The sequence below is a fragment of the Bombus impatiens genome, unplaced genomic scaffold, assembly GCF_000188095.3.
Source record: "Bombus impatiens unplaced genomic scaffold, BIMP_2.2 scf_0321, whole genome shotgun sequence".
Lineage (NCBI taxonomy): Eukaryota > Metazoa > Arthropoda > Insecta > Hymenoptera > Apidae > Bombus > Bombus impatiens.
Window position 1 is genome coordinate 559,677 of NT_176740.1, and position 27,799 is coordinate 587,475.

At 41.0% G+C, this 27,799-nt stretch overlaps 3 protein-coding genes across 6 annotated transcripts in view; 1 reads left to right on the forward strand and 2 right to left on the reverse strand.

Annotated features, from left to right (window-relative positions):
• Window positions 1–10,563, reverse strand: part of LOC100747287 — a 357,673-nt gene extending 347,110 nt beyond the window's left edge. The window contains 13 exon segments of the mRNA XM_024367629.2: window positions 5,495–5,836; window positions 6,150–6,365; window positions 6,444–6,586; window positions 6,690–6,887; window positions 7,102–7,252; window positions 7,340–7,709; window positions 7,986–8,228; window positions 8,344–8,510; window positions 8,598–8,715; window positions 9,266–9,562; window positions 9,656–9,832; window positions 9,911–10,053; window positions 10,404–10,563. Of these exon segments, the coding sequence (XP_024223397.1) occupies window positions 5,495–5,836; window positions 6,150–6,365; window positions 6,444–6,586; window positions 6,690–6,887; window positions 7,102–7,252; window positions 7,340–7,709; window positions 7,986–8,228; window positions 8,344–8,510; window positions 8,598–8,715; window positions 9,266–9,562; window positions 9,656–9,832; window positions 9,911–10,053; window positions 10,404–10,496 (2,658 nt within the window). The 5' untranslated portion in view covers window positions 10,497–10,563.
• Window positions 3,541–5,156, forward strand: LOC100740657. Its single transcript, XM_003489445.4, has 3 exons — window positions 3,541–3,672; window positions 4,657–4,806; window positions 4,875–5,156. Exons 1-3 carry the CDS (start codon window positions 3,547–3,549, stop codon window positions 4,953–4,955), a joined length of 357 nt encoding a protein of 118 aa, XP_003489493.1. The 5' UTR covers window positions 3,541–3,546; the 3' UTR covers window positions 4,956–5,156.
• A 286-nt stretch (window positions 10,564–10,849) lies between the features above and the next one.
• The window catches only part of LOC100747526 (protein outspread), a 216,490-nt gene continuing 199,540 nt past the window's right edge, over window positions 10,850–27,799 (reverse strand). The window contains exons 8-18 of one of the 4 annotated variants that reach the window (XM_003489422.4): window positions 23,257–23,429; window positions 22,655–22,795; window positions 22,404–22,565; window positions 21,403–21,575; window positions 20,287–21,242; window positions 20,016–20,172; window positions 17,075–19,930; window positions 16,665–16,953; window positions 15,436–15,832; window positions 13,813–13,968; window positions 10,850–13,300 (exon numbers count right to left, since the gene is read on the reverse strand). In XM_003489422.4, the coding sequence (XP_003489470.2) occupies window positions 13,152–13,300; window positions 13,813–13,968; window positions 15,436–15,832; window positions 16,665–16,953; window positions 17,075–19,930; window positions 20,016–20,172; window positions 20,287–21,242; window positions 21,403–21,575; window positions 22,404–22,565; window positions 22,655–22,795; window positions 23,257–23,429 (5,609 nt within the window). In that variant the 3' untranslated portion in view covers window positions 10,850–13,151. The remainder of the gene's footprint in view (window positions 13,301–13,812; window positions 13,969–15,435; window positions 15,833–16,664; window positions 16,954–17,074; window positions 19,931–20,015; window positions 20,173–20,286; window positions 21,243–21,402; window positions 21,576–22,403; window positions 22,566–22,654; window positions 22,796–23,256; window positions 23,430–27,799) is intronic. The other 3 variants (XM_024367622.2, XM_033320639.1, XM_024367623.2) reach the window with 3 other exon arrangements.

Here is a 27,799-nt window from a genome sequence, read left to right on the forward strand (position 1 = left end):
TAGGATGTCTGGCAACGGTTGTCGGAATATTCACGAGGTGGTTCCACGAGTTAAAAGAAGATGAAAATCCTGAATAGAAACATGCATTTGAGATATCGTTCTTTACTTGTTAATATCTATGAATCGACCAAACTATCTTTGGCATCTGGAAAATTATTTTATATCATAAATACGATACAACATACAGATATAAATATTAAATATAAAGCTTCTCTGATGTTATATGCAAAACGAACAGAATACGTCGAATATCCGAATCTCATTTGCATTCAGTGGAACAAGAAAAAAAGAAATATACCTCTCTTGATAACTCTTGACCAGATCCATGGCCAGGTAGCGCAATACTACTGTGCACAAAATTCAAGCTCTAAGAAATCACGGCATTCGATATTTCCAACATGCCATAGCACAACCACAATAACTCGTATCTTTTATGAATTACACCACACAGAACCACGTTATCAGGCTGTGATATATTAACGCCACCTTACAAATCATTTAAACTCCCTACTCGAGTCACGAAGAAGAAATTGTACGTACTATAAAGAAACAAATTCTACGATACGATTCGAAACCACAGAGAAATTCCCATTGAAGTATAGGTCGGTGATGCTCGTCCGCGACTCAGCCGTCGATAAATCAACGGAATTTCGCGAGCAGAACCACGATTTAATCGGAAACGTTGCGTACATACATCGTACATCATGCATCATCGGTTTGCCGTTACGCGTTTGAACGAGGGAGGAACGAACATGTAATTAAAAAGCCGCCGAGATTTCGGTTTTTTTCAACCGGCGTTTCCGCAATCCAAACGATCCTTCTCTCGCTCTATTTCTCTCTGGACATGGAAAACGTTTGCGCTTTTCACGAACGGAACGCGTGCGATTCGCCTGATCCTCGGATCACTGCTGTTTAATTAGCTGGAACGTCTGGCTGCGCGTACGAACGCGGATGAAAATTTTAATTCGAAATGGAGAGTTGCACGCTTGAAATTCACCTCCTTCCCCTTACGCGGTTCGTTTCATTAATCGTCCAGTTTTTACGGTGGATTTGTAAATTACTATCGGTCAACGTAGAAGGAAAATTTAATTCAACTCGGCGAGTTTTGTTAGATCGGCAATGAACGTTTAATGGAACGCGGTTTCTCGTGTATTTCTGAATTTTGAGTATTGAAACCGGAATCGGGTTTCGATGTTTAATTTCATTCCGCGGAGGGGCCATTTTTCGTCCCTCCTGAGGGAGAACTCGTGCTACAGTGATTAATGGCAGTCCTCGAGTAATTAATTCTAATTTAACAGATTGTGTAACAGGTTGTTTGCAAGGGGTATAAATTAATCGAGAAATGTCATTTAAGTCGACGGCTATGTGAGATGGCTGGAGGCTTTCAAGAGTAACCTATTACCTCACCCTCTGCCTTTAATACCCGAGTTCATTGACCTATATTTCCGTAGATCTCATTATAGAGAAGTTTTAAAACTAATAGGAAGTTTAGTTCGCGTGTAATACAAAAGAGAAAATGCTATATTCCAAGCTCTCCAACGTTCAAGCTGTTCGACCATGCGAAATATCAAAATTAACACGTGTAAGGTAACGTCTAAAGAAAATAATTAAGAAGATGATTGATCGTTACCAAGTAACTTAAACAGAAAAAACAGTCAGTAGTTTCCGGAATTTCCTACGGAGTAGACGTATCGAAACGAGTATCTCAATAATAATTCAGATTGTATATAATTGTACATATATAATTGTAAATAAAAGATGTGAGTTTACCCGAACTTTGGCCTTGTATTTAACAAATATCTCCTACTTCGAATTCAAATTTCCGTAAGTAATACTAATTACCACCAAAAAGAGACCGAAATGTGAAAAAGATAAAATATCATAATCCCTCAAAAGAGAAAAGAGGACAGTAGAATAACGAAGGCATTTGAAATTCCATCGTGACCAAAATTAGGAAGACGAGGGCGTAATATAAGCGGCGAGGAGCGATTCCTCGGGCACGGGCGAAATTCCTCGAACTGACGGAAAATTATTGGGAAAATCTATCGACTGGTGGGCCCAGCGAGGCGAGCCAAACTGCCGCTAATCACCGGCGAAATCTCGATTTAATGGTCGACGGGGAGTTTGGCCGGTACACGTGGAGCTGGTGGTGCGCAACGCCTAGCCGAACAAAAACCGTCGTCTGGTTCGCTCGCATGCGTCGCGACGATAAATGCCATCGCGCCTCGCTGCATACACACTCCGTTACGTTTTATGCAAAATAGCCGAGCCGCGACGCCGGCCTACGGATTTATCGATGAATTCGCGCGTGCATTTCCTCCGTGTAGACACTTTCGTGATCTTCGCTTCATCGTGCCTCTTGATTCGAGAGCAGCTTCTTTCGGAGAAGTATGCACGACAGTACTCGTTATTTCGAGAGAGTCGAGCGGAATTTTTCGCTTTATCTATGAGAGGATCTGTTCGAATCTCTTTTCGATGATGAGATTGTAATTAATTCTGTTCTTCGGCTGTGGAGTATAACTTTTTGCTTCTACGAAGTATTACGTTTCGACTCGCATCGTTCGATCGCAGATGATCGTAGGAGTTTTGATAAGGTTGGTTAACTTTGGTGTATTTAATTTCAATTGTTTTTTATCCCATATTTCGTAGGATAAATTGCTAATGGTCTTGATACGCGTAGAAGCAAGTGAATTTTAAAATTAAATTCCTGAACCCCCTTTTGATTGTACATCATGTACGACTCAATGCCACGAATAGAAGAACGTTTGCTCTAATGCCTTTATGAAGAAAACATATAACGCACTTAATCGAAGATGAATACGTTTATAGCTGACAGGGTTGATAACTTGTTGAAGGACACTATGCATATATGGAACGTGAACCTTGAGCGTGGAAGGAGCAAGTGTCGATAACGTAAGAGATAGTAATTACGATAGAAGAAAGTCTAATTTAAAAAAGCATTTAATTCTCTTCAATAAATGCAACTGTCCAGCCGATACACTTACTCTAAAAGCCACCACGGACCTACACCTCTTCGTATAAAAAGAACCCTTCTATCGTGCCATTCTCGCGTATTCTACCACCTATCATGTTTCGTGCTCTCATATTTCGAAACCAATATCTATATTCCAGTCTTTCGATAATGCCTGATCGACAACTTATAAACCCTCTCGCTCTCGATTTACAACAAAAAACAAATGGAAAGAGCTAGCTAATAAAAGTTTAAAAAAAAGTTACCATCAGATTCAACGAACCTGTCGGTCATCCCTAGCCCGCAAATGAAATCGAAAGAAGAGTTGGACGTTGGCACCGGATGAAAGGCCGACGCCAAAGGCCTGGACCATCCCCTCTGTGGCTGGGTTCTTAAAAAGTCAATTTCACAGAGCCGAACGGCCAAAGGGGATCGACAGGTTGATCGCACGAATCCTCCCTTGTCCGTCCCGTGGCGTAGTTTTTACGGGCGTGGAGGGAAAACGAGAGCCGAGCGTTGAAAAGCAACGTAAGCGAGCGCCACCGCTTCATATTGATCGTAGCCGGCTGCTCAACATGGCGCCGGGGGTGGCGTTCGCGATCGGCCTGATCCTCGTCGTCGGACAGCTGAAGGAAGGGCCGAGTACTCTCGCGAAGACCTTCACCTTCCCAGAATATCCGTACAAGGAGACTACCAAGAATGTAAGTCGTCCTAAACGTTCGTCGAGAATCTGCTCGTGGTACGCGTTTCCAACGCTAGTACAGGTTATGGTCGAGCGAGGTCTTGTTTTGGGGGTGGCGCTTTTTACCATACCGGCCTTACCTGGCACTAGATTCCACGTCGAAATACCAGAAAGAATCTGCGGTGATCGAACTAAAAAAAGAAAAAAAAAAATAAAAATATCAGAAAGTACCTCGTGCCGTTAAGCATGTTTTCGATATTCGAAGAAGTTCGAAAAAAAAAGTTGAGTTCGTCCTTTTTATTTTTTCTTTCTTCTGGATCGATGATGCGGATGTTGAATTGTTCGATTCGATATGAATGGGACAGTTGTATAGGATTTTACGAGTTAGAATTTTCAAGAGATCTCTGTAATATCTCGTCAGTGATGCGCGATACTCGAGAAGGGTTACTTCGCGTCGGTCCAACATTCCCATGGGGGACGTAACGAAAGGACGGGTGATCTCGCGAGTTTGCTATGGGGATAAAATCGATTTGGCATTAACCCGAAGACAGTCAAGATGCTCCGGGGCGTACTTCGGTGTCGTCGCTCGGTGGTACGGACTCGTATCCAGTGATGTCTTGAGAAATTGATGTAAATCGCGTATGTTCTCCACGAGGGATTATACTTAACACAAATGTGATTCTTTTGTTGTTGATTATTTTATAACGTAAATATAAATGATAGGAGTTTGGTATCGGCGAATAATGTTCAGTGAAAGGGAACTATCTTCGAAGAAAATTAAACGCGCCGGCGGCACCAATAATAGAACTCATACGAGCACTAATTGAGGTTAATCTTTCAACACGCATGAACCAATTGTTACGCTCAATTTTGTCCCGTTATTGTGCGCGAGAGTCGACTGTATTTTCCACCGCATGCCACGAGACTCTGTATCAATCGAATTCTCTATTGAAGCACATTTTAATTCAATTCCAATGTCTTTCTAATACAACACTGGTCGCAGGAACTTCTCTTCAGGCAATTCGAGCAGACTTGCGAGGAGAGCGGCGCTTGCAAGATGCTACAGCCAGAAAGGAGCGGCATCGCCAAAACTAAATGCATTCGCGAATGCGTGTCACCGTCCTGTTACAAAGAAATCTACTTGTTCGATCAGGTACTTCCATCGACTGGACTCTTTCAATTTTTCACTGTGCAAAGCAATGTCCGAATGTCTGATTGCAGCTAGAAGAAGGCGAGATCGACGTGAGATTAAACTCTTTCAAGGGTTGCTTCATGCAGCGCAACGGACGACCGCGAAAATAACAAAAAGCTCGCAAGCGAATAAAAGATGCTGAAAGAAGAGGGCTGAGGGCGGCCTGAGCGACCTGCTAACGGCGGCGAATACAAATTCTGAGCGACAGACGCACCGCACGAACCGCGTCCGACCAGTTGAAAAAAATAAAACAGAAAGAAATCACAAAAAAATGACAATTTTGAAAATATATTATATCCGGCCGGGGCATTTAGAGCGATGAGAGCAATCAAGCTATTTAGTGAACATACAACAATAACAGACAGAATAATACTATATTTCAGGATCACGCTGAAGCGCACGCGTTAAAACACGCGGACGAATTAAATTCGTCCTCGATTGATCTTTTTCTACTTTTTGTACGCACGTATTAACACGTTACAATGTTATCGAGCAATATTGCACGGATCGAATAAACTGTTAAAGCAAAGCCTCCTCGTTGTTCGTGTCATAAGATCGCCCTATCTAATCCTTATATTGCGATAACTAGAAACAACACGTTGCTTTTATAGATCAACGAAGAAAATATCCTGGTTGTTAAAACACTCACCGCGTAGAGAAGATTATAGAACGCCGCGTCGTTTCTTGAATCGTTTGCAGTGTTAACGTAGCTCTTGATCCGATCCAAAGTCTCCTCAAACGGTGTCTTGCAAAGAGATCTCGCGTTCCATGGTCCTTCATCGGTGCAATATCTTCTGCGATAGCGGAGCCAGGTTGAAACGAAATCCAGAAAATGGTAGGTTACGCCACGTGTCTGCAGGATGCTAGATACGATATCATAGTTGCTCATCAACGTGCAGATATGGTACATCAGCAGTTTCGTGTGCTTATGGCAAAATTTCAGGACGCCTTGGAGGCACTGGTACACAATGTCTCTTTGCGTTGGGTCACTCTGCGAAAGGAAGAAATAATGAAAACCGTTAAAAGTAACGTATAAGTAATATAAGAAATTCTAACTGTTATAACAAGATCAATATTTCAGCGGAAATTTGTTAAATTGTACGCTTCAAAATTAATTTATTATTCTTTAAATCGTAGATTTTCGAGTGAATTATTGAATCGAAGATCTCTAGAAAATTTTAAATTATAGATTTCCTTTAAACCAGAGCATTCTACATTTCAATATCGAAATGAATTCCAGTTAAATATACAATTGCTTAAAAATCAACGAGACGTCAACGTTCGATAAAAATATCAGCACTAACTCTTTCGTGAACGATATGAAGGGTCTCGTAAAGATTGATCACACCCTCGGTCCGATCGGCGGGGATCTCGTCCAGCCTGACAGGCGATCCGTCAATATTTTGAGTTAAAAGTTCCAGCGCGAGTTGCATTCCATTGATCGACGAGTGCACGGCCCTCCTCGTATTTAACAGCAAATCGGCTAAGCTCTGCACGTCAATCGTCACCGGCTTATCACGCTGGAAAACACGTCGTTCGACATATGGCTGACGGTCGACAACGCGAATCTATTATTTATGGACGTAGTATTCTCGCACCTGTATCGACGATTTCTCCTGACAGTGTACGATAAACGCGAGAAGCTTCAAGCACACGGCGGACAATTCTGGCGTTTCTAAAGAGAAACCTTGAACGAGCAACTCCTCCAAAAAGCTCGGCGTCGTGCAATACTTCTCGAGAACTGTTGGCAAATGAAGAAGAAGGTAGAAGAAGCCTGGCATTGTTTTCTTATACTTCAGTTTCTCTTGGTACTTATCGAGCTAGACACTCGTTGAAATATGTACTCGTGTATGGCTTAATCGTCGCGGACGTGACCAGCAACGCGTACGACTGCAATATTGCTAGTGTCCTTAGCTTCAAGTCCGCTTCCCGGCGTAGAATAATCGGTATGAGACTCTCTGCGCATCGAATCCTGATGATCCGTGATAATGAGTCCGGGATGGATACGTTGCTTAATTCTAACACGGCTTTCACTTGCTCGTCTATCAGGGATCTTTTATTTTAGCATTTTCCAGATTTTTTTTATATGACTGGTAACAGTGTGATCTATACTTTCAAGCTTTCGCAATATAATCACGATGGTCGAGTGTCGTTACGATGTTAATGCAATTATGTAATACGATACGTTCATAAGAAAATTCTATCAATGTTCGAATACCTTCGTGAGCTATCGCATGTTGCATATAAGAAAAATACCTTTGGATGGTTGATAAGTAGAAAGAAGATTAGGCAACATATGCCAAGCTATCTCTGCAATTTCCTTGGCATTATCCAGGCGTACCATCTCTCTAATTCCTTTCATCGCTAAGTTGATTATCTTATCCGAATATCCAGTTTGTATGACAAGCTATTTCCCAAATGACATTGCATCACATTATAATGCACCATTCTTACTATTTCAATAGACCATTGAAGCGAACGTATGATTGATTACCATTAGATAGTGTTGCACAACTTTCCCGCAATCTATGGTCAGCAACGGTTTGATGTCTCCATCAGACTCGACCAACCACAAGTCCATCGCTCTGTTTCGAAGATCCTTTGGGAATTCAGGGCAATTCAAGCAATAATTTAGCAGATCTATGTGATGAGTGTAACAGTCGTTCAGGTTGGAATATTGCAACGCAGTTGCCAATCGTTTCGCGGCTCTGTCGTAATCCTGTACCGAGCACGGTGATGGATGCGATACGGACGCGACAGCAAACAGAAACCATAAAACTTTTAAAATTTGCGCCGGTGTCTGCTCGGATTTAGGGAGATTGACAGTCCTCGCGATCAGCAATTTCAAGCATATCATATAGGTCCTACAATATTTCTATTCAAAATATTGCCACGGTATACAAAAGAAGAAATATCAACATTAATTGATCCTTAAACGCTATCGTAGGTGAAATTTTACCCCATATGAATTTTGTTTTAACATTCTCGCCCCGTTGTAATATCGTCGCAGTGTTATCTGCAACCACTGTGAACAATAGGTTTTTTCTCTCTTCATTTAATATCGAATAACAGTATGACGTGAAATTTCACTTATAATTTCTTTTGACGACAGTTTTTAAGGGTTAACTTTGATTTCGTACTCCCTGGTTCCGTGAAAGTGATAGTAAACCAACGTCATTAATGCAATTGCTCTGTTTCCTCGATCATGAGCTATGATATTCTCCCATTGTTCAGTATCTTTTGGTAGATCCACCAGTCCTCGGTGTATTAGATATTCGAAGCTTATTTCTCGATTGATAGGTTGGTAGATCGGCATGGATTTATCAGCTAAATTTGCTACGATCCGCGATAACAGCAAGCAAATGCTACGTCGTAAAATTTCTCTAAAATATCAGTGATGGAAAATCTGACGTTAAGCAAAGTGAATGTTGGAAGATATGGCAGTCGCGATATGACATCATATCAACGAATAAATCCTAGACCATTCACGAAACTTACGGAAGTCTGGTAGTTAACAGCAAGAAGTACTTGAGATATCCGTTGGCGGTCAAGTGGTTTGACAAGTTGTCGCGGCCGCAGCTACTACTCAGCTTGTAAAGGTTGTTCAGACAAGTCACGAGGTTCCTATGGAATTTGACCCTGTCCGTTTCGTTTGACTCCGCGGTCTACAGGACGGAATGAAAGGACCCTTGATGCTCGCATAACTAAATATACGTCGCATCGACGACGTCTATCGAAATGATTGAACTTACCTTAACGTAAGGTACCAACGTGTTCATCATCATGATGCGAATCGTCTTCAGCATCGTTGCTCTAAGTTTCGAAACTTTATTGAACGATCCTTGACTATCGTCTTCCGCGACGCATAATCTGAGGGAAACGAGTTTTTTATATTTCCATTTTATGATCCTGCATACTGGGTCTCTCGTTTCGTTTAAATCATTTCATGAGTACATATTTAGATAACGAATCGACGTTTCACGTTTGGGGAATTCCATGTGTAATAAACGTTCGACTCTTTTGAATGATACAAGAATTTACAAATTGTAATTGATATCGACCAGGTCATAATTAATTTCAAATTTTCGATTATAGAATTTTATGCCTTAAAACATTAATTTCAGTAACAATGATATCCAAGTAATTTAAGTACTTGTACAGCGAATTATTATTCCATGGTTGGGAAACTGAACATCTAATGAATATTCGAGAATTGTGAATAACGCACAGCAATTCATAAATTTTTACTACACTAGGATGAAACATGATACAATCATGATTAAATTGAAACTTTCAATTTTGCTTTGTTCCTTGTGGCTAGAATCTTTCGTCCAGCAAAAGAAGTAGAATTAATATTAGCAAGCTAACATACTCTCTCAACTTATGAAGCTTTAACTATATAGAAAATATATAGCCTCACCGTGTGACAGAGGCGCAAACAGCACACAATGCATCCGCAGCAAACGAAATCGAGACGTCGTCGTCGCTATACTCGACGATCTCTTTCATTAAATTGAGAGCTTTGTGGCACAGTTCATATACCCCATCATCCCATTCGTCTTCAGCGTTAACGTTTTCAAGAACAAGATTCAATAGCGTAACAGATGAGAACTTTATCTTTTGATTCCAAGAATCTTCCAAGATCAAAGATTTCAAGAGCATCAGTACTTGCCGTGGTACGCAAACAATATCGAAATTCACGTGAAATTCTACCGCTCTAAAAATCATTACGTTTGTACATAATATTTTGTTTCATAAAATTATTTCAAATTTGGTTAATTTAATTACAAATTTTGGACGAAACGTTTACCTGTGAAGTATATCGTAAATGATTGAAATAAGCTTCTCTAATAGTTCGGTTTCTTTGCAACGAGACTTTGCGACGCAAACTGTAACTTTCAAGATGGAGTCCATGGCGTCTGTGGCTACGTGACTTTCGTAAAACTTTCGATATACGATTACCAAGTCCAGAAAATTGAGAATACATCTATCAACGAGAATTATGGAAAGGTTCTAACAAGAATTATTAATTCTATTTGCGTATAACGTATTGTGTGATACATACGGAAGTAGACGATCACTGGAAGTTTGTAGAAGTTCGAATATAGTTGAGAGTATGTCGAACTTGATCAACTTTGAAAGAGCCGCTTCTGTGTTCGCAGCGCCACCACTTTTGAATAAGTTGGATATTCGTTCGATACATGTGATCTACGAAATTGTTCATTTTTTCTATTTCAATTTATGTTTATACTAAAGGTACTTGATAATAATTATAACATATTGTAGGTTCTGATTACGGCTTTTAGAAATAAAGATAGCAAAATCTTTTTTTCTAATAAAATTCTAACCACATTCTTTTTCCACTTCATTATGCTTAACCAAATATATTTAAAATTTCTACACTAAGATATATTCTAATTGAAAAATAAACATTTCTAAGATGTCCGAAGATCTCAGTAATGTATAATTTTCAAATAATGAGAGTTCAAAGCATACTCGTATGATGTTACAAGCGGAGATCATACACGAACTTTGAATGTTTTTCTTACGATACATACCTGAGAATATTCATCGTGCAGCATTAACCTCTCTTTCGTGTTCACGAGCAAAATATCGATATTCTCAATGTTTAACTGGAATAGAGGTTCCATTTTTCACAAATAACTGAACTTTCATACGTACGAACACGCAACGTACCGACTAACTACGCGTTTCTTTCAAACTGGAAGTCTTTTCAAGTACCTGCGCATGCGCATAGAATCTGCGCGCTAATACAAACGATTTAAATTTCATTTCGAATATTCGAAGCACTTTCTAATATATACATAAAAGAAACAGATTCATTAAACGGATATTCACGTCAATGGTTACTATATTTTATTTCAAACGTTATTATAAATTATAATACAAATACAATAAGTATAATCGTAATATATTATAAATGTTAAACAATCCTGAGTAATTACTCTACATAAGAGATAATGAATCGTATTGTTATCGATAATCCTTTTCTTTTTATTGTTGTAAATCGCTTCTGTCGACATCAATTAAGATGTAGTACGACATCTTCACTAGAACGCGTCAATATATAATATAGAATACAATAATAATAACATATAATATAAACAATCCATTTTCATATGGAAGGGGTTAATTCTAGGCTATTTATACTTTCTTGCTTCTTAAATTGAAAACGTCATAAACTATACAGTATTAACATCAAAAAATGATAATATCGCGAACCGACAAAAACATTTACACAATGAAAATATGTGGTAATACACAGTGCAATGTGACAACGCCGTATTATATTCAATTATGTGCAGAATCTATACATAACAAGAGCATAAACAAACCATCAAATTCGCACGCGACCGGATCAGCGACAAGTCATAGTTTTGCGCGTTTCCTCGTAAAACGATCGCGTAAAATTGGATAGAAACGATCCAAAAAGAAATAAATGCCAATATCCATGGTCAAAAAAAGGATGACTCATATAGGACGTAACGCACACTCCTCTAAAACGAAGATTCTATCCAAGAAAATTTTGCCTTCAACTGGAAAGGAAAACGCGCACTCTTCTAAAACGAAGATTCTATCCAAGATAATTTTGACACATTGAGAGGAAAACGCGCGTCCTTCCGCGAAGCAAGCGTACAAATATTTTCAACTACAAAGAATTAACGAGAAACAGTGCAAAATAGAAAAAGAAAGTAAATAGAGGAAAAAAGGAAAGAAACGATAGAAATAGAGAATAAATCTTACGCCCCTTGTCTTCTCTTGCCGCGACAAAATATCATCGTTATTTTTTCGCTTTAACACACTAACTCATCTTTACAAAACAAAATAATAATAATAATAATAGTCACGAACGACTTGTCAACAAATGAAAAAAGAAATAATTGAAGCCTCCCTAGAAGACGAACTTTGAGCCGATCGTCGATTAAAATTAGCCCCCTCGTAAAGTCACAAGATGGCGAACAACAAATCTTACGATTGTACAAAATCATTTCATCGTTTCTTTTTCTTTTTTATCAAAACGCAAACGCAACGATCTTCATGAATTATTTATCAGTACACTTTCACACCGATACATTTATGTGTTACATTGCGTTAACTACCACGACACTTGTATAAATGACTCACAGTACGGTAGATTGTTAATTATCCGGACTTTCGATCTCACTGATTCGGATATGTCTAAAGATTCCTATATTCGAATCTCTGAAGTGAATCATATCTTGCCAATTTAATTGTTGGTAATTCGTTCGAATAATCGACATTCTACTGTACTTTCATTGCATCTGCCGCTTTCTTTGCCGTTTCTCGTCATTTAAAGAATATTCCATGAAAATATTTTGCCTATTTAAATATTTTGCCTACTTTACCATAATCTCAGTAAAGATTCAACTTCTTGATATATTCAAGCGCTACTCGTTGTAATTCGAATTTGAACTCGAAGCGCTAAGAAAAAGTCAAAGAGAAATTCGAACAAAACGGGCTCAGACACCGATCAATAATCGCATGACTTCCTTTTATGCAATCATGAATAAAGTGACGAGAAATGGCAGACAGCTGAAATAATGCCCCAGAAACGCACGTCGCTCGCGAAAGTCGATCGAAACGACTACTACTCGGTCCTACGGGAAAAAATTCACGTATCGAAAGTTTAAATGCGTATCAAAGGACCAGCCTCATCGAATGGTGGCCTGGTAAATGGTACCCGGTAAAAATTCTATCGATATAAATCGGAAAAAGATAGTCCCTTCGAAAACGACCTATCGTTCGCGATAGGCGTCCAACCGTAAAGCAGAACTCGCGAGCCTCGCGCGGGACCCGAGCCTCGTTTCGGCTATTGAATCATGTTTACTTGATAAACATGCTCAATATCGTTACGTTACGACGAGCATGATCCCGGGCGACCGTATTAATTGACACGAACATTGCTCCATTTTATCATCGAAGCTCTATTTGCTATGGCAGTGACGAAATGCTTGCAAATTGTCATCGAAAAAAAAAAAAAGAAATAACATAAACAGTTATTTCAACACTAAAAAAAGAAGGAAATGCTTAAAAAATGCCGTATGTTCAATATGTGACAATGCAAGTCGAAATCCATGGGTCTTCCTTGAGGAAGATTTTGAACGAGCAACTATTATAGTTTAGCACCAGTTGAAAACGATTCGTACGAATTAATTTGTGTTTTCTTTTTACATGGAGTTACTGCCCATGATACGTTCGACGATGCGCGTAATCTTGAAATTTCAGCAGACCAATAGGATAGTGATACATTCTTAATTAGCAATTCAGAGCTCGAAACGTTTCTTCCTCTCGGCGACCATGCCCACCGCTGGTAGTGGAGGGTGGAGCGTATGATGATAACTCGGCGTGGGCGTTGGAGGCAGGCTACGACAACTTCTGCTGGACCACCTCACGGCTGGAGACCTCATCAGCTCTGCAAACAGAATTCTATCTTATTCATTGTCCAGTTGACTGATTCCTTTTCACCCGTGCTACCCAGAACACTAAATGCGCGTGGAGATAGAAATCAAAGTACGAAGGCAAACTTAGATAAAGAGAGCAGTGTATATACATACGATCGGATCAGGTTCGTAAATGTGCATCAGCAATGTATAGCCTACAACGTACAAGTAATAACGATAAATAATCCAATTTGAAGTAGAATAAATAAAATAAGAAAATTTAGGATCAATTATTTACCATCTGAATACACATAAAGGAACCTGTACTTAGACGAAAAGCTGGCAAAGCTGAAACTGGACCCAAGCTACTGAGCTACCAAAATAAAGAAGACCAAATCAAAGCAACGTTTTGAAAAGAAAAATGAAAAAAAAATATGAAATGAAGTGCGGATAAGAGGCGTGTCGAAATAAAACAAGCTGGTGAAGTGCGTCGACGATGAATTCGTTGAAAGATTTTCCTTAATTGGCAAAAAAGAGAACGGACCTGCAACGGAGAGAGCTGGGGGTTCCGGGGTGAGGCGGGACGCGCGAGGATCGTTGGCATGGAAGCCGTATGCCTCCGAGTGTTGCTGTTTTTCGATTTTGTTGCTGCCCTGCCAGCCACTGCCGGCGCTGTCGACTCGCACCTCTGCTGTGCCACCTTTCGTGTGAAATACAATTTTTTCGAAATACGATTAACCCGGTTTGCACAATCCATTTACGCGTGTATTTCACTTGTTTTTCTTTCTTTCTATATTTTTTATACAACTAAATTACGAATTATTTTCGAAACAAATATAATTCGAACGAACGTTCTGGATCACTGTGAGATTTCTTTCTAATTATAGAATGATTTCTGAAATTTATTAATTTTGCTACGTATACAGTTGAAATTTTACTTTTCTTAGCTTCGCTCGTAGATTTCTTGTATTTATCAAATAATTGAAACATATATAAAGGAATTTTGGATAAACTCAGAAACCATGAAGATTGAAATTATATTTTTTTCGATCAGTCTTACTGCCACCGATGTCCCTTAATTATTTTCAGACGATACGACGGCTAGAAGGGTATAATGATTTTCTTAGAGTACCTACTATGTTCCCAATAGTGAAGCGACGTTACTCTTACAAATATATTCGCAGAGTTTGATGCTGGTGTTCGGAAGCACGTAGAAATCTGTGTAGAAAACTTGGCATTTCGACGCGTGTATACTGCAGATTGCAAAAATAGGATCTCCAGTAAGAAAGTGTAAAAAGTTTTATTAAAAAGATCCAGTTTATAAAAGTTCTGTGGTAGAGATATATTCCACGCGCTTCCAAACCTGTTAATAGTACAACTTGAAAATTATTATGCGCACAGATTAGACATTGAAAGAGTACAAAATCACATTCATGAGAAGGCGGGGTTACTTTGCGTTACACCGTTAAAAGGTCTCTTGGTTAGCAATTGGTTAGACAACTTTCGAGTAAGATTAATATCTGCGCTTCGTATCGCTGCTTGAACAGCGATCGTACGCTTGTCAAATCGAAATACAAATCGTCGTCGAGAAAAACCGGACGAAACAATCCGCATGAACATTCGAATCTCGTGGACACGTTACACATGTAAATAACAAAACGATTATTGCACAACAACGCGATTGTACGCGTTAGTCGTTGAGAATTTGATCGATTAATTCGATTCGACGACAAACACTAATAACTATAACAGAATTAATATGTTCGAAAGTGGTTAATTTACAGGAGAAAGCACTCGGTTAGTCTTACGTTTCCCACATCTCTTTCTTGGTAACAAATTTCAAAAGCTTTTTCTTACGAATTGTTAAACAAAATACAAAGATCTCGATACACGCTTTAGCTAGTTTTAGTCATGCCATAGTCCGCTAAACCGTCAACGAACGAATCGTCGAAAGGAAAAAAGCAATGAGACAAACTCGACTCGATGTCCATCCAACGCGTATGAATATCTCGTAAGCCGAATGCAGCTAGTATGCATATTAGAGAGAAGCAGGAACGAGTTCGAGGAAAAGGAGGAGGATCGAGAAACGGCGGCGATCCACCAGAAGCGTTTCTTTCTTTTTCTGATCGGCTTCTTTTTTTCCTCCCATTTCACCTTTCTTCTGTACCTTGATACTGATGGGGCAGTCCGGTCCTTGGTCTCAGGCTGTCCCAAAGCGGCGATGCCAGGCCGTTACGCTCCTGGCTCTTTTGCCCTAAGCTCACCTCTTTCCTATCGTGCGACGGCACGCCAGAACTACTGCCCGGCCTAACCAAGTTACTCGAGTAAGGCAACGACACTGACTTAACGCGTTCAAGCTTGTACGAGAACGCGGCCTGCTTGTCCTGCGTGCTCTTTTGCAACGTGGACAGCGAGCTTCTCGGCCGTTCGCCGGTCGTTCTCTGCTCCTCGCTGCTCGCCGCTCTGAGCAGCGGCTCGTGACTACTCCGGACACGCTGCGGCGAGTAGCTTAGCGACGGAGATTTCGATGACACACCGGACGTATCACGAGGAGCCTCCCCATGCTGTTAGTGAAATATCGAAAATATAATGCGTCAGTGCGGCTGGTATATGGGGGTGGGTTAACACGATCGTATTGGAGATCGATGCGCGCCGGGGCAATCAATTATGGGCTACTCACGATCGGTCAGATAGGTACAGTAAAACCTCCGTCAACGCTGCTCCTAATAAGGATCTTGAATATCTGCTATCGTTACGTATCGTAAAATATTAAATCATTATTTTAGGGGTAAGATGTATTTGCTTTTGGTTACCGATAGGATGGCAGCAATTTTAGTGTTATGTTAAGTACTTCAATTAATCTAGTGCCTTTATATTATACCTTTAGATTAGAAAGAAAGTAGATATGTTTTTAATGGTCAAGTTTATAACTGCATAATATATGAATGAGATTTTAATTTTGTTTAAAAAAGGCACTCGATTAATTTACAATACATTTGTATATATTTCATATGAATAAATCAATATATTATAAGCGATCTTTCGAGGAACACAATTCATTGAATGAATGAAAAGATCTTAATAAGCATGGGGTTAAAATATCTTTTTATTCCTTGCCTACCAATCGAGGATTAAATATTCGCGAACGGTTAAAGCCTGCGAACACAAAAGCTTTTCTGTACCTAACTTCATCTTTAGCTTATGACTACTATTTATTTACAATTGTCAGTTCTTTTTCGTTATCTAGAAGCGCTTGCTCGAAACATTCGAAAGGGTTGGGCGCCATAACATGTAACTGCGGCGGAGTTAATTAATTTAGTATCGTACATTTTTGTTAACCACATCTACGCTGTAAATGGGGCACGTTCATGGCAACGAGAGCTATCAAAAGTTTACCTTCATCTGTTGTAGTCGATGAATTTCCTCCCTCGGCTCGACAATCTCGTTGTCCCTGCCCCTCAACATTTGCATACTGTCGTTGATCGTACCATCGTTCGTTTCTAATACCAAATGTGCCCTCAGCTGTTTGTTTCTCGCGTCTAGTTGCATGATGTGCTGTTGCGCTTGAGCAAGTTGTTTGGTAAGGGATCCTACTTTTTCCTCCAGGGCTGCAGACTCCACACACTTAGAGGAATATTTTGCAGATAACGAAAGAATTTCCTGCTTTATCTCCTCCATCTCTTCCCTATAAATTGATAAATGTTATTTAATAGTCAGAGATATCTAAATTAAAAAATATATATCATCATGATAAATTCATGGATTATTCAAAATTTACAGATATAGAATAGGAATTAATTACATACTCGTGTTCTTTATGAAGCACGCCAATGTCCTCGCGTGCCTGCATTTGTTTAATAAATTCTTGCTTAAACTTAGCTATTTCCTTCTGCACTTCGTGTTCGTGCGCCTTTCTCATAGCATCAAGAGCCGCAAGAGTGGCCTGAGTCTCTTCTGATAATGCCTGCTCTTTCTCCACCCTTAGATTTTCCAATTCCTGTCGATGTTTCTCTTCCATCTCAGAAATAATGCGTCTATGAGAATTCTCCATTGCCAGCAAACCTTTTTCACATAACGCTCGCAATTGCTTGATCTCTTCTTTATATCTCTTTCTTGTTTCCGCATCTGTGTCCAATTCCGCGCTCATGGATCGTTGATAAGCTGCTCTAAGTTCGTTCACGTGAGCAGAGTGCTCAGAGTCCATAGCGTTCAGTCTATGTTCTAATTTTCTCGCCTTTTCTCGTAGACTGGCCGCTTCCTGTTCGTACTGAGATGTTAGAGATTGTCTCTGATTGTCTAGTTCACCTTTGATGTCCAGCAAATCCCTTTCCTGATTGCGCTTCAATGTCTCCAACTCTTGATTATGCTCGGCTGTTATCCTATCGATGGTTTCTTGCAATTGGCCACACTGTTTGCAAGTCACGCTATTCATGTAGTCGCTCAGCTTCTTGATCTGCTTGCGCAATTCCGAGCATTTTTCGCACACACTCGACCAGTCGGTGATGGTAACCGTCGGCGACTTCGTAGGCCACACGGTATTTTCGTTATTTTCGCTCAATTTGCCTCGGACTCGTTTGCCCAATTCAACTAAGTCTTCTTCTAGGTAGTGCAAACTCTGGCCAACGTTCTTTATCTGATCCTTCGAAGCACGCTTTGAACCGGATATCCTTTCCTCGCAGTCCTTGCTAAACTGTTGATAAAGGTAACTGTACTCCGCGTCGAGAATCGGATTGCTTTGGAACTCGTGGTCGTCCGCTTCTAGCAGACTTGAAAGGACGTCGTCGTTTCGGATTAGACTAGATACGAAAGTCTCCCCAGGGAAGATCGTCAATTGTCTCGTATTCTCCTGAAGAAGCCCGATTCTGGCGTCTATTAAAGCTTTGTGCGCGATCACGTCCGCGTATTCCGTTAACAACTGCCGGGACTCGTACTTCGATTCAACTATCGTCGACTTATTCTTCTTCAGCTGATGAAGGCATTCCTCGTACACGTCGGATAGCTCGCGAGTAGAAAGTTCCATCTCTTGACGGAGTCTGGCCTGCGCGGCATCGATCCAAGATTCCAACGTTACGTTCTCCGCGCCCTCAAAGTTGAGACAAGCATCGGTGATGCTCGTGATGTTCTGTTCGTACATTTGGCCGCAACGCACGATCACATGAGACACTTCAGCTTGTACCAACTCTTTGCTGACCGTTTCTTGAGCCAACGCCCACGCTTCGCGAATTCGTCGATCTTCCAGTAATTTTTTATTCGAGTTGGTTACCTGATGTTTGTTCAAATCCTCTTGCTCGGACATGCTCAACGTTTCGGCGGCCAGTACTTCTGCGAGCTGTCTCAACTTCGTTTCTTTATATTTCCGTACGATCTCGTTCACCTCGCATTGTTTTTGCAGCAGGAAGTTCAAGCTCTCGTTACGAGCTGCGGACACCTCCTTGGTCGTTGTCTCCGTCGCGGCCACGCCACCTACTAGTACTAACTTATTCGCTAACACTCTAGTAAGATACTGAATGTAACTGGTGTTTTGGTACGTTTTGGGCTTAGTTCCGTGAATCTTACGCATTAAGCTTGAGGCAAGCTGACTAGTTTCGACCAATTCACTGAGAACGGCACTCCGGTCGAATGTCCGGCCGATCGCGCACTTGATCTGTCTCAGAACGATGAACTCGAACGCCACTCTCTCCGCGACCAGCTTCATCTTCTCTCTGTCGTTTAGTTGGCCGTTCTGCTCGAGCGTCTGCCGTCTCTTCGTGAGTTCGCTCAATTTATCTTTAAGTATAGTCTCTAGTCTAGATACCACTACGCCTACTGACTCGGTCACTTGAGCGCTAGCTTGGTTTTTCTTACATTCTAAACACGAGTCCAGGATGTCGTTCACCTCGCGCAAACACTTCTCCGCTTTATCCTCCGCTTGTGTCGAACCTAAACACTTCTCCAGCCTCCTCTTCGACTTCGACACCACCCTCTCCAATTTCCTTAACCTCGCGATGATCTCCAATGAAACTTCGCTGGTGGAGGATGCACTGATCTCGCTACATTCGCTGGAGTCTTTCTCAGCGTCACTCGCCATATTTTCTGTAACGTTCGCCACCTTCGTCTCTAGAGTGCTGAGTCTGATCAACACTTTCATCGGTTCGGAACTAGTTGCACTATCTAGCGATTTTCTTCTTAATCTAGTACGATCCAGACTCTTTCCGTCCCTTCTCTTCTCCTTCTTTGGGTTAGGACTCGACTCCTTCGAGCTGCATCCAGTTGATACTGGCGCACTGGTACCTTTTCCACGTTCTATAGCACAGATCTTGTTCTCCAGATCCAGCAGCTTGTCCTCCATCTCTTGCGAGATCTGGAAGGACTCACGACCCTTCAACGACAGCGATCTTCTTTTATCTCTACTTTCAGCTTTAGTCAACTTCTGCTTCAACGTTCTCACTTGTTTCTCGCTAGCTGCAAGCTTGTTCGTCAAATCTTGAATCCTAGCTGCCATTAACTGCAGCTGGGCCTGGTTCGTCTCGCTGACACTCGCTGCGTCCTGCTTGTGAGCAAAAATCTCTAGCTCCAGTGCGTCCTGTATCGCGTGCGCTTCACGGAGTTCCTTGCGCATCGCGCGTATCTCCAGGATAGCTTTCTCAAAGCGGCTTCTCAGTTCGTCATATTCTTCCACGATCCTACGGATAAAAGGTGCAAAAGATATAATATGATTTTCAAACTACTTGTAGCTATATACAACAATTTCAGATATGTCTTTATTACCTTTCCTTATCAAGAGTATTAAAGTCTAGGTCTAACTCAATATTCGTTAAATCACTGAGAGAGTCGAAGCTTCTCCCGCGCTCCCTTGAAGAAGATAGTCCCCCTTTATCTTCCAATTCTCTAACTTTGCTATATAAACGCTCGTTTTCGTCTATTCCTGCATAACAACACGATAAATAGTATAAAACATATAACAACAGTATAAAACATATAACAACATTGTAATAAATGATATTAACACCAGAACAATTTTATTTCAAATTCAACATACCTTGAGACAATCTGTTACTCAATGAAGTAACCTCCGACTGCAAATGTTCAACGGTTCTATGACTCGATGCCAACTCTTTAGTAAGCATCTCGCAGCGTTCACTCGTCTCCCTAAGAATAGCCTCTGTCTCCAGCAATTTGCACTCCAACACCTCTTTATCTCTGTTGTACATCTTCTTCATCTTCTCCAAGTCCTCTAAATCCTTGTTCCTCTGTTGCTCTGTTCTCTGGATGGTATTCAACAGTTCATCGACTTGCTTCTCCCTAATAGAAGCTTCAGCCTTCTGCTGTCTCAACCTGGACAACTCCTTCTCCGCACTAGCAACATCCGCTCTCGCCGCGTTCAGCTGCGACTTCAGACTCTCTATTTCATTTTCTTGACGCTCGATAATGACTAGTAGCGTGCTTGGGTGGGATTGATTTTGATCCAACTGATCGCGCAACATCGATACCTGATTCTCCAACAATTCTACGATCAAGGGACTCTCGTTGGCGCTCGAGAGGCAACTATTGTTCTGCATGTGTCCATTATGTTGGTCCTCGTCTTCTCCAAGTTCGCAGCAAGCCATCATTAGATCTTCCGACCTCACGCTGTCCAACGTGCTTCTTCTTGAGCTTAAAGGCGAGCTACAGCTTCTCTTGTATACTCTAGATCTGGAGCTTGATCTGGATCGTGCTTTTACTCGGGATAGAGCTGTTCTTGTTAACGGTGGTGAGGGCGGTAATTCTGACCATTCATGGTTTGCTGAATCTGACCAGCTTGATCCCTTCAGTCCACTGGGCCAATCACCGTTTCTTACCAGAGGTGGTGACACTGGGACTTCTGACCAATCACCGGACTCTCTTCTGCCACCTTCGGATGCTGTTCGATACTCCTCGTCCGAAGAGAACAGCACTGAGCGTGGCGTGACCGAGGTCGATGGAACAACCGAGTCTCTCTCACGGTCCGTAATGGATCTAAAATTCAAATGTTGACTTGAATAAATTTCAAAGCACTTTAGACTATGAGAAACGCTTGGAAGAATTTTATAAACAGTGGAGTTGATCAGTTTGGCTTCTAAGAAGCTCATACGAATCTTTTTCCCTTATTTAATCAATTATATTTCGCCTCACTTACGCAGTAGGTGATTGAGGCGTGTTATCTTGCTGTCCATCTTGACAAACGGTCAGAGAATCGTTGCTACTGTCAGGATCTGGTAAATTGGCAGCCCTCCGAATGGCCGACATCCAACTGGCTCGTATACCAGCGGTGACCGCGGACAACACGGTCGATCCTCGATCATCCCAGGCCTTGAAAAATGCGCAACAACCGGACTAGAGCAAATCATCGGATAAAACAGAGCACTATGAAAGCAGGTAACTGAAATGTTATCGTCTATGTGGGCCAAACAGCGGGATACAACGGATGACAGAGATCAGTGACACGAATAAACGAAGAGTTTCAAGATCTGTTCTAGCGTGAAATTGAGTTAGCGACTTTTTCCAGCCACTCCCGCCACGGAAGTTAATTCCGGCGATCCAATTGACCAACCAGCCTCCGGCGGATTCATAGTTAATTATAGGTTTCGACGATCTAATTCAACGATTCTTCAGTGTTACGTTACGTCCTCGCTGAAGCAACAAGGAATTTTTGTTGCTTGTCGTTGTTGCATGTTCCAGACGCTGTTCGACAAATATCAACTTGTGGAGATATCGTCCATCATATCGAAGCCACGTAATCAGAGGAATATTTCGTTTTTGTTTCGATCTCAAAACGATACTTGTCGTTATGGAACATTATGAATCGTTATGAAACATCGAGCAACAAACAATAACTTTTTCAAGAAACATAAAACATGAACAAGAGGTTCGTCGTTGGTTTAGTGAAGACGAGGTCTTACGATTTTTCCTGTTACATATCTCGCGAAGCTACCAAACGCTTAAAAGTCGGTCCAGCTAGTAGACAATGTAAACCAACTCGTTTTGTATTGTATCTGCCTCTACGAGGATGAAAAAAAAAGGATGGAAATTGCAGCTCCCGTAAGGTCTGTAACTGGATTTCCGTTGACCGATTCTTTCTTTCATGCGGAATGTTAATTACCGTAAATCACCGCGTGCAAATCCACCGGTCACACTCACCACGGTCTGGAATCCATAATTTCTTGCGACTTGAAGGGGCGTGACGGCGGTAACGGTATTCAGATCTATGACACCGTCCATGATACCCTTATCTTCCGCGCAAGGATCACGGTAGTACATGAGACCGCAACCGCGCAATACGAACCAATGCTTGTTCCATTCCTGAAGAATACACCGCTCGTTACGTATATTAACCTACATTCGATGCTACCGTAAGGTTACACGAGAAATTGTCACGTTTGGTGATATACCTTGTTCAATCCTTGCTTCATTAGCCAGCCTTTCTTGATGTTTAATAAATCCTCGGCAGGCAGATCAACCCTCAGTTCGGACGTAGGGGAATATCTTATCCCCGAAATGTCCAGGCCACATCCGTCTGGATCACCTCTGATCTGTATGTGGTATTAACGACGAATTTCTATTATTCTGGCTCGTAAAAGACATCTACATCGAAGTTATTTAGAGTGATGGGGATTTAACCATCTGCCTCGTCATTAAGTTAGACTAGAGATTGTACATCCTTTATACTTTTTATCGAATCCTATCCTAGATTCTGAATTATACATTCTCCATTTTGGGCAATATATCTTTCTTTGAACCTTAATCTATATCTTTTGAGCAATATATCTTTCTTCGAACCTTAATCTATATCTTTTGAGCCCTGTCCTGTACTCTATACTTTGGATGGTAGTATATTTTTCTTTCGAATCTAGTTTATATTTTAAAGCCTACTCTTGACTAATATACCAGAGTAATGCTTCTTTTGAAATCTTAAAAAAGAAAACCCATAACGAATGACGATGTGAAATGACAACTCCAAATCCTTCAACAGGTATAGAAACTCGAGACTCACGAATTTGTCCTGATACGCCGCGTTAGCTGCATCCACCACGTCCCTAGTCGGTTCGGACGTTCTCGGTTTGATCCTCCTGACGCGTGGCTGGGTCAAAGAGGCAGCAATATCCCGCAATTTTCCCTCTCGTTCCCTCTCATGCTCCAGCAGGATTCTTCGACAGGCGTCATCGTCTGAAACATACGTCGAATCGTTCACCATTTTCTGCTCCATTCGATAGAGTCATTCCGCGTCTCCCGTTACGAGACGATAATGACAGGCTAGCCGCATAATGGTCATGATCAAGCAGCAACGTAGCAGCAACAGCGAGAAACGCGTTTCCGGGCTTCTATCGTTCTCTGGCTGGTCGTTATCGAAAATATTCGTCTTCGACTTAACGAATTAAGTTCTTTTCAGTTGGAGTAAAACCTTAAGCATGTGGCGATGTTGCCAAGGCCAGACGATCGCTCGGTTAATTGACTGCCGACTAATTAATAATCCAGTCCCCCTTTCACGTCAACGACCAGGCGAGAACGCTTATCGCCCTCGTTTATCCGCGTTTCTATCGACCCATCACCCATCGAATTCTAACCGCCATTACTATGCTAATAACAGTTTTCTACCAGCTACCTCTCTTCGTTGCTGTTGACGTTAGAGAGCATGACGTTTTGACAGGGTGGAAACAATGGGACAGTTTCGGGGAAAATTGGCTTCCAGCGATTCATCGTTCGATGGAAGATTTTACATGTAGCGAGCGATGGAGATATTCCACTTTGGTGAAACGATAAACGAAGATTCTTACGATATTTGCAAATCGCATGTCTAAAGGACATTTTCCGTAAAAAATTTCCCGCAAGAATTTAAGTAATAAAATAGATCAGATTATTCTAAGTTTTAGATGAGCAGAAATAAATATTTGTTAAATATAAACATTTGTACAATATAATTGAGTGCGATATTCAGGAAAAATGTTGCGTAAAAATGATCGGAAAGGTAGGAATTTCTCGATACTCGTCGATTATTCGTATCGATCGCTCAATTATTCGGACGAATAAAATTCAAAAAAGTATACAGATGGAGATTCTAGATTGCACGGCAGCGATCCTGAATTTTACTCTGTTGTAAAAAAATTCGCTAAGTGTATCTTCCCAAGTATTTCGTGGATATCTTTGGACAATCGGCGATCGACATAAATCTCAGGGATCACTGGTGAAGCTGGGCAACGGGTTCCTGGACGTTCGTTCGACGCCAATCTAAATGAAATCTACGGATCAGACGGGAGAGCAGAGATCACGAAGCACGCGGCGAGGAGAACCGGTAGATTTTCTCGTAGATTGTGCACACGCAATTACGCAACGAACGGGAAACGTAATCACACCAGGCGAATCCTTTGGAATCGAAGCTAACTATGCCAGTTAGACCCTTATAAATCTCGAACGCCAGATTCTTTTTTCGACCAAGAACGTATCGCTTAATCCTTTTTCCTGCCAATCGGTTGATTCATCGTTTAATGACGAATTTCCGTATTGACGTGTCTATCATGTTTGTTCGGAATCATTAAGCTAATAGGAGATAATGTCGATCGATGAATTTAGGTTGGAAGAAATAACATTGCTGATTAATAATTCACTCAACCGGTTGAATCAAAGTAGAATATGCCTGTTTATCTTGTTTATTTATGAAGTATCCATTAAGCTGTCTAGTTTCATTTCTTGTTGTCTGATCTATTGAGCAAACGTAAGTACGAGCATCTTTAAGAAGATTCAACTTCGATTAAGAATAGCTATGAAAATGATAAATATATTTCAATTTTGCCTCGTCAAAACTCAGCTTTGATTAAGAACTAAATTTTAGAAACGGCTACTTTCATCCCTTCGGTGTAGACAATTGTCGATAAAAAAAATACGCACCAGATATATGTATACCTCGAACGACTGTTCCAGAGAAATTTCTTATGAAGTTAATTAATTTTACGCGTTATATCTTTTCTTGTGGAAACGTCAGAAAATATGTATTTCCACTATTAATCAAATTAAAAAATCGATTCAATCCTGGAAGTCCTGTTAAAACAGACACGCCCAGATTCGAAGTGTTTCTTTGTCAGTACGAAAATATCGTGAAAGTCCTACGAACGTAAAATACATATTGCATAGAGGTACGTAAATAATTATACAGAAACATTGTTACAGAGATCGACTACAAAGCCTATAAAACAAATCAGAGACCTTTATCATTAGAATTCTCAACTGACCCAATTCCAAGAACCTACTAATCTCTTAAACTATCAATTATCCCAATGATTCCTCGAGAACGCCAGTTTTCAGGCTTCCAAGTCTGAAGCCCCGTGTTCTAAACCTTCGACACACCGTTACTAGTTGAACATCCTTCGCCCTAAACGGCGAACCATCGAGACAAGTTCATCGTGAAGCAGACAGCTGAAAGATATCGTTGTCCACGCGCGTTCGATCGGAATTAGGCTTTTTCACGTTGGGATACGCTAATAAACCGACCGCAAGAAGCTAATTCGATAATGATGCGTGAACAAATTGCAGCGGCTAACGGTGTAAAGCACGCGCAGTTAACGCGAGGCGATTGCACGATTTTTAGAAAAGGATACACCGTTTGCCACAACCGGTTCTCCATCGACGAAAAATTCACTTGTGTTCTTCTTCTATCGATTAAAACACGGCGCCACGCTTCTTCGTTTATTCGTTTGTTCGTTCGGCAAGATCAATGAGAAATATGCGATCATAGAGAGGGGAGAGTACTACGATAAAAATAGACACGTTCCGTCACAAACTAGCGTGTGAGTAAAAAAAGTTAAGTGTTGCGACCTTTCAACCAGTTGGCGATCGCTTAAATCGTAACTGTTCGGTGGGATCGCGAACAATATTGACGCTCAAGGTGAAGCGTTGATTAAGAGTTCTAGTACGATAGTGATTTTCTTGAACGTTTATTTCAAAGTGTTTTATTCTCTAACCTGTGCTGACTGGTGCTTATATTCCAGGTGTCAGTATAGGTAGCGCGTTTTCGTCAACGTTTTCTACCAGGTGGGAATTTATATCTGTTCGATCATGCTACTGTCGAAATGTCGTGGGCATCTCGCAAGTTGTGCGTTTCTCGTCGAGGGTTCGCAGTGTAACGTCCCGTTAGCGACATCGTCGCGTGGTCTATTGTCGAGTTCTCAACTGTTGTCAAAGTTTATGACACGTTGTTTGCTATTGTAGGGAGCCGACGAGCGCTCAAAATGCGAATTAAGTCGTCCACGTGGTCCGAATTGTAAACTTTGTAACGTGCAATGTGAAAAAATTCGAACTTGTCGAAAATAGCAGGTGTGTCGTCCGTATCGTAAACTTGGGATAATCTTCTACCCTAAACATGGAGACATTTGCAGAATTTATTGAGACGACTAAATACACGGTTGAAGCTGTTAAACTGATCATAAAGAGCCCTATACCGTTTCTGACGTTAATAGCTTATGATCCTTCTTGATCATTGTAACTAAATGGAGGGGAAAAAAGACAATTGCAGCGCTTCGAATCGGCTGGATCGATGAATTTTTTTTATCAAATATGATTTAACGCCTCTTTTGGGCATAATGATCAAACGCGAGGATATTGTTATTGCCTTTTATATGAAATCATCAGGTTTTATAATACCACGTTGGATATTCTAAATTACGGTTTGCAATGAGATCTCCTTCATATTGGATCATGCTACTGAGTTATAGCAATAGTAAACTCGCTCTCGCTTTAACAAACACAGAAGGTCTTAAATATTTTAATACAAGAGGAATATTTGTAACGAAATACCCTGTTATTGAAAGTACACGTTGAAAATGTCTTTAAAAATACAATGATTATATTCTCGCAAGCAGGGAAAATATTCGATATTACCTTAAAATCGCAAAATAAATTGATACGGGGGAGGATACAGTACGAGAACCCTTTTAAGCAAATAAAGCTTCACAGAAAAATTGTCAGGGAATTTAATCGGCAGACAAAACACCCGCTCCGTGTTTGAAGTTAGCGAACACTCGACCAAAGAGTGTCTCTGTCCTCGATAACGACGCGGCGGGCGAAAATTGTTAGCGAAATTAATCAGCAACTCGTGGAGGAGCCTGCTCCCTCGAACGTGATAGGGGATTCCAATTAAACGAGCGAGGGGATTTTCTCTATGTTGTTCCCACCATCGGTATCTCGTACGTGCTTTCCAATCGACGATAAGTTAGCCTGTCGTTTTCAGTGAGCTACGAGCCTTTAATCGAGATATGATTCCCCCTGGCGCTCACGTGGCTACGATTTCTCTGCTTCGTTGCGTTTCTTCGATACAGGTTCCAGCATTAGAACGAATGTCCTGTGTTTCTTGTGTTATTAGAGAATCGTTGGATGTTCCAAGCAAAAGTGAAAGTAACAAGGGGAATAGTTAGTTCGTCGTTTGTACCTTAATTACCACACACCTATAATAACAACATTAACTATTTCTCGTATAATATTCGGTCAGGTCGATTTTCTCGTATCAAAGTTTCATTTTAACTTTGATTTTGCTCTCCTATTGCAAGACA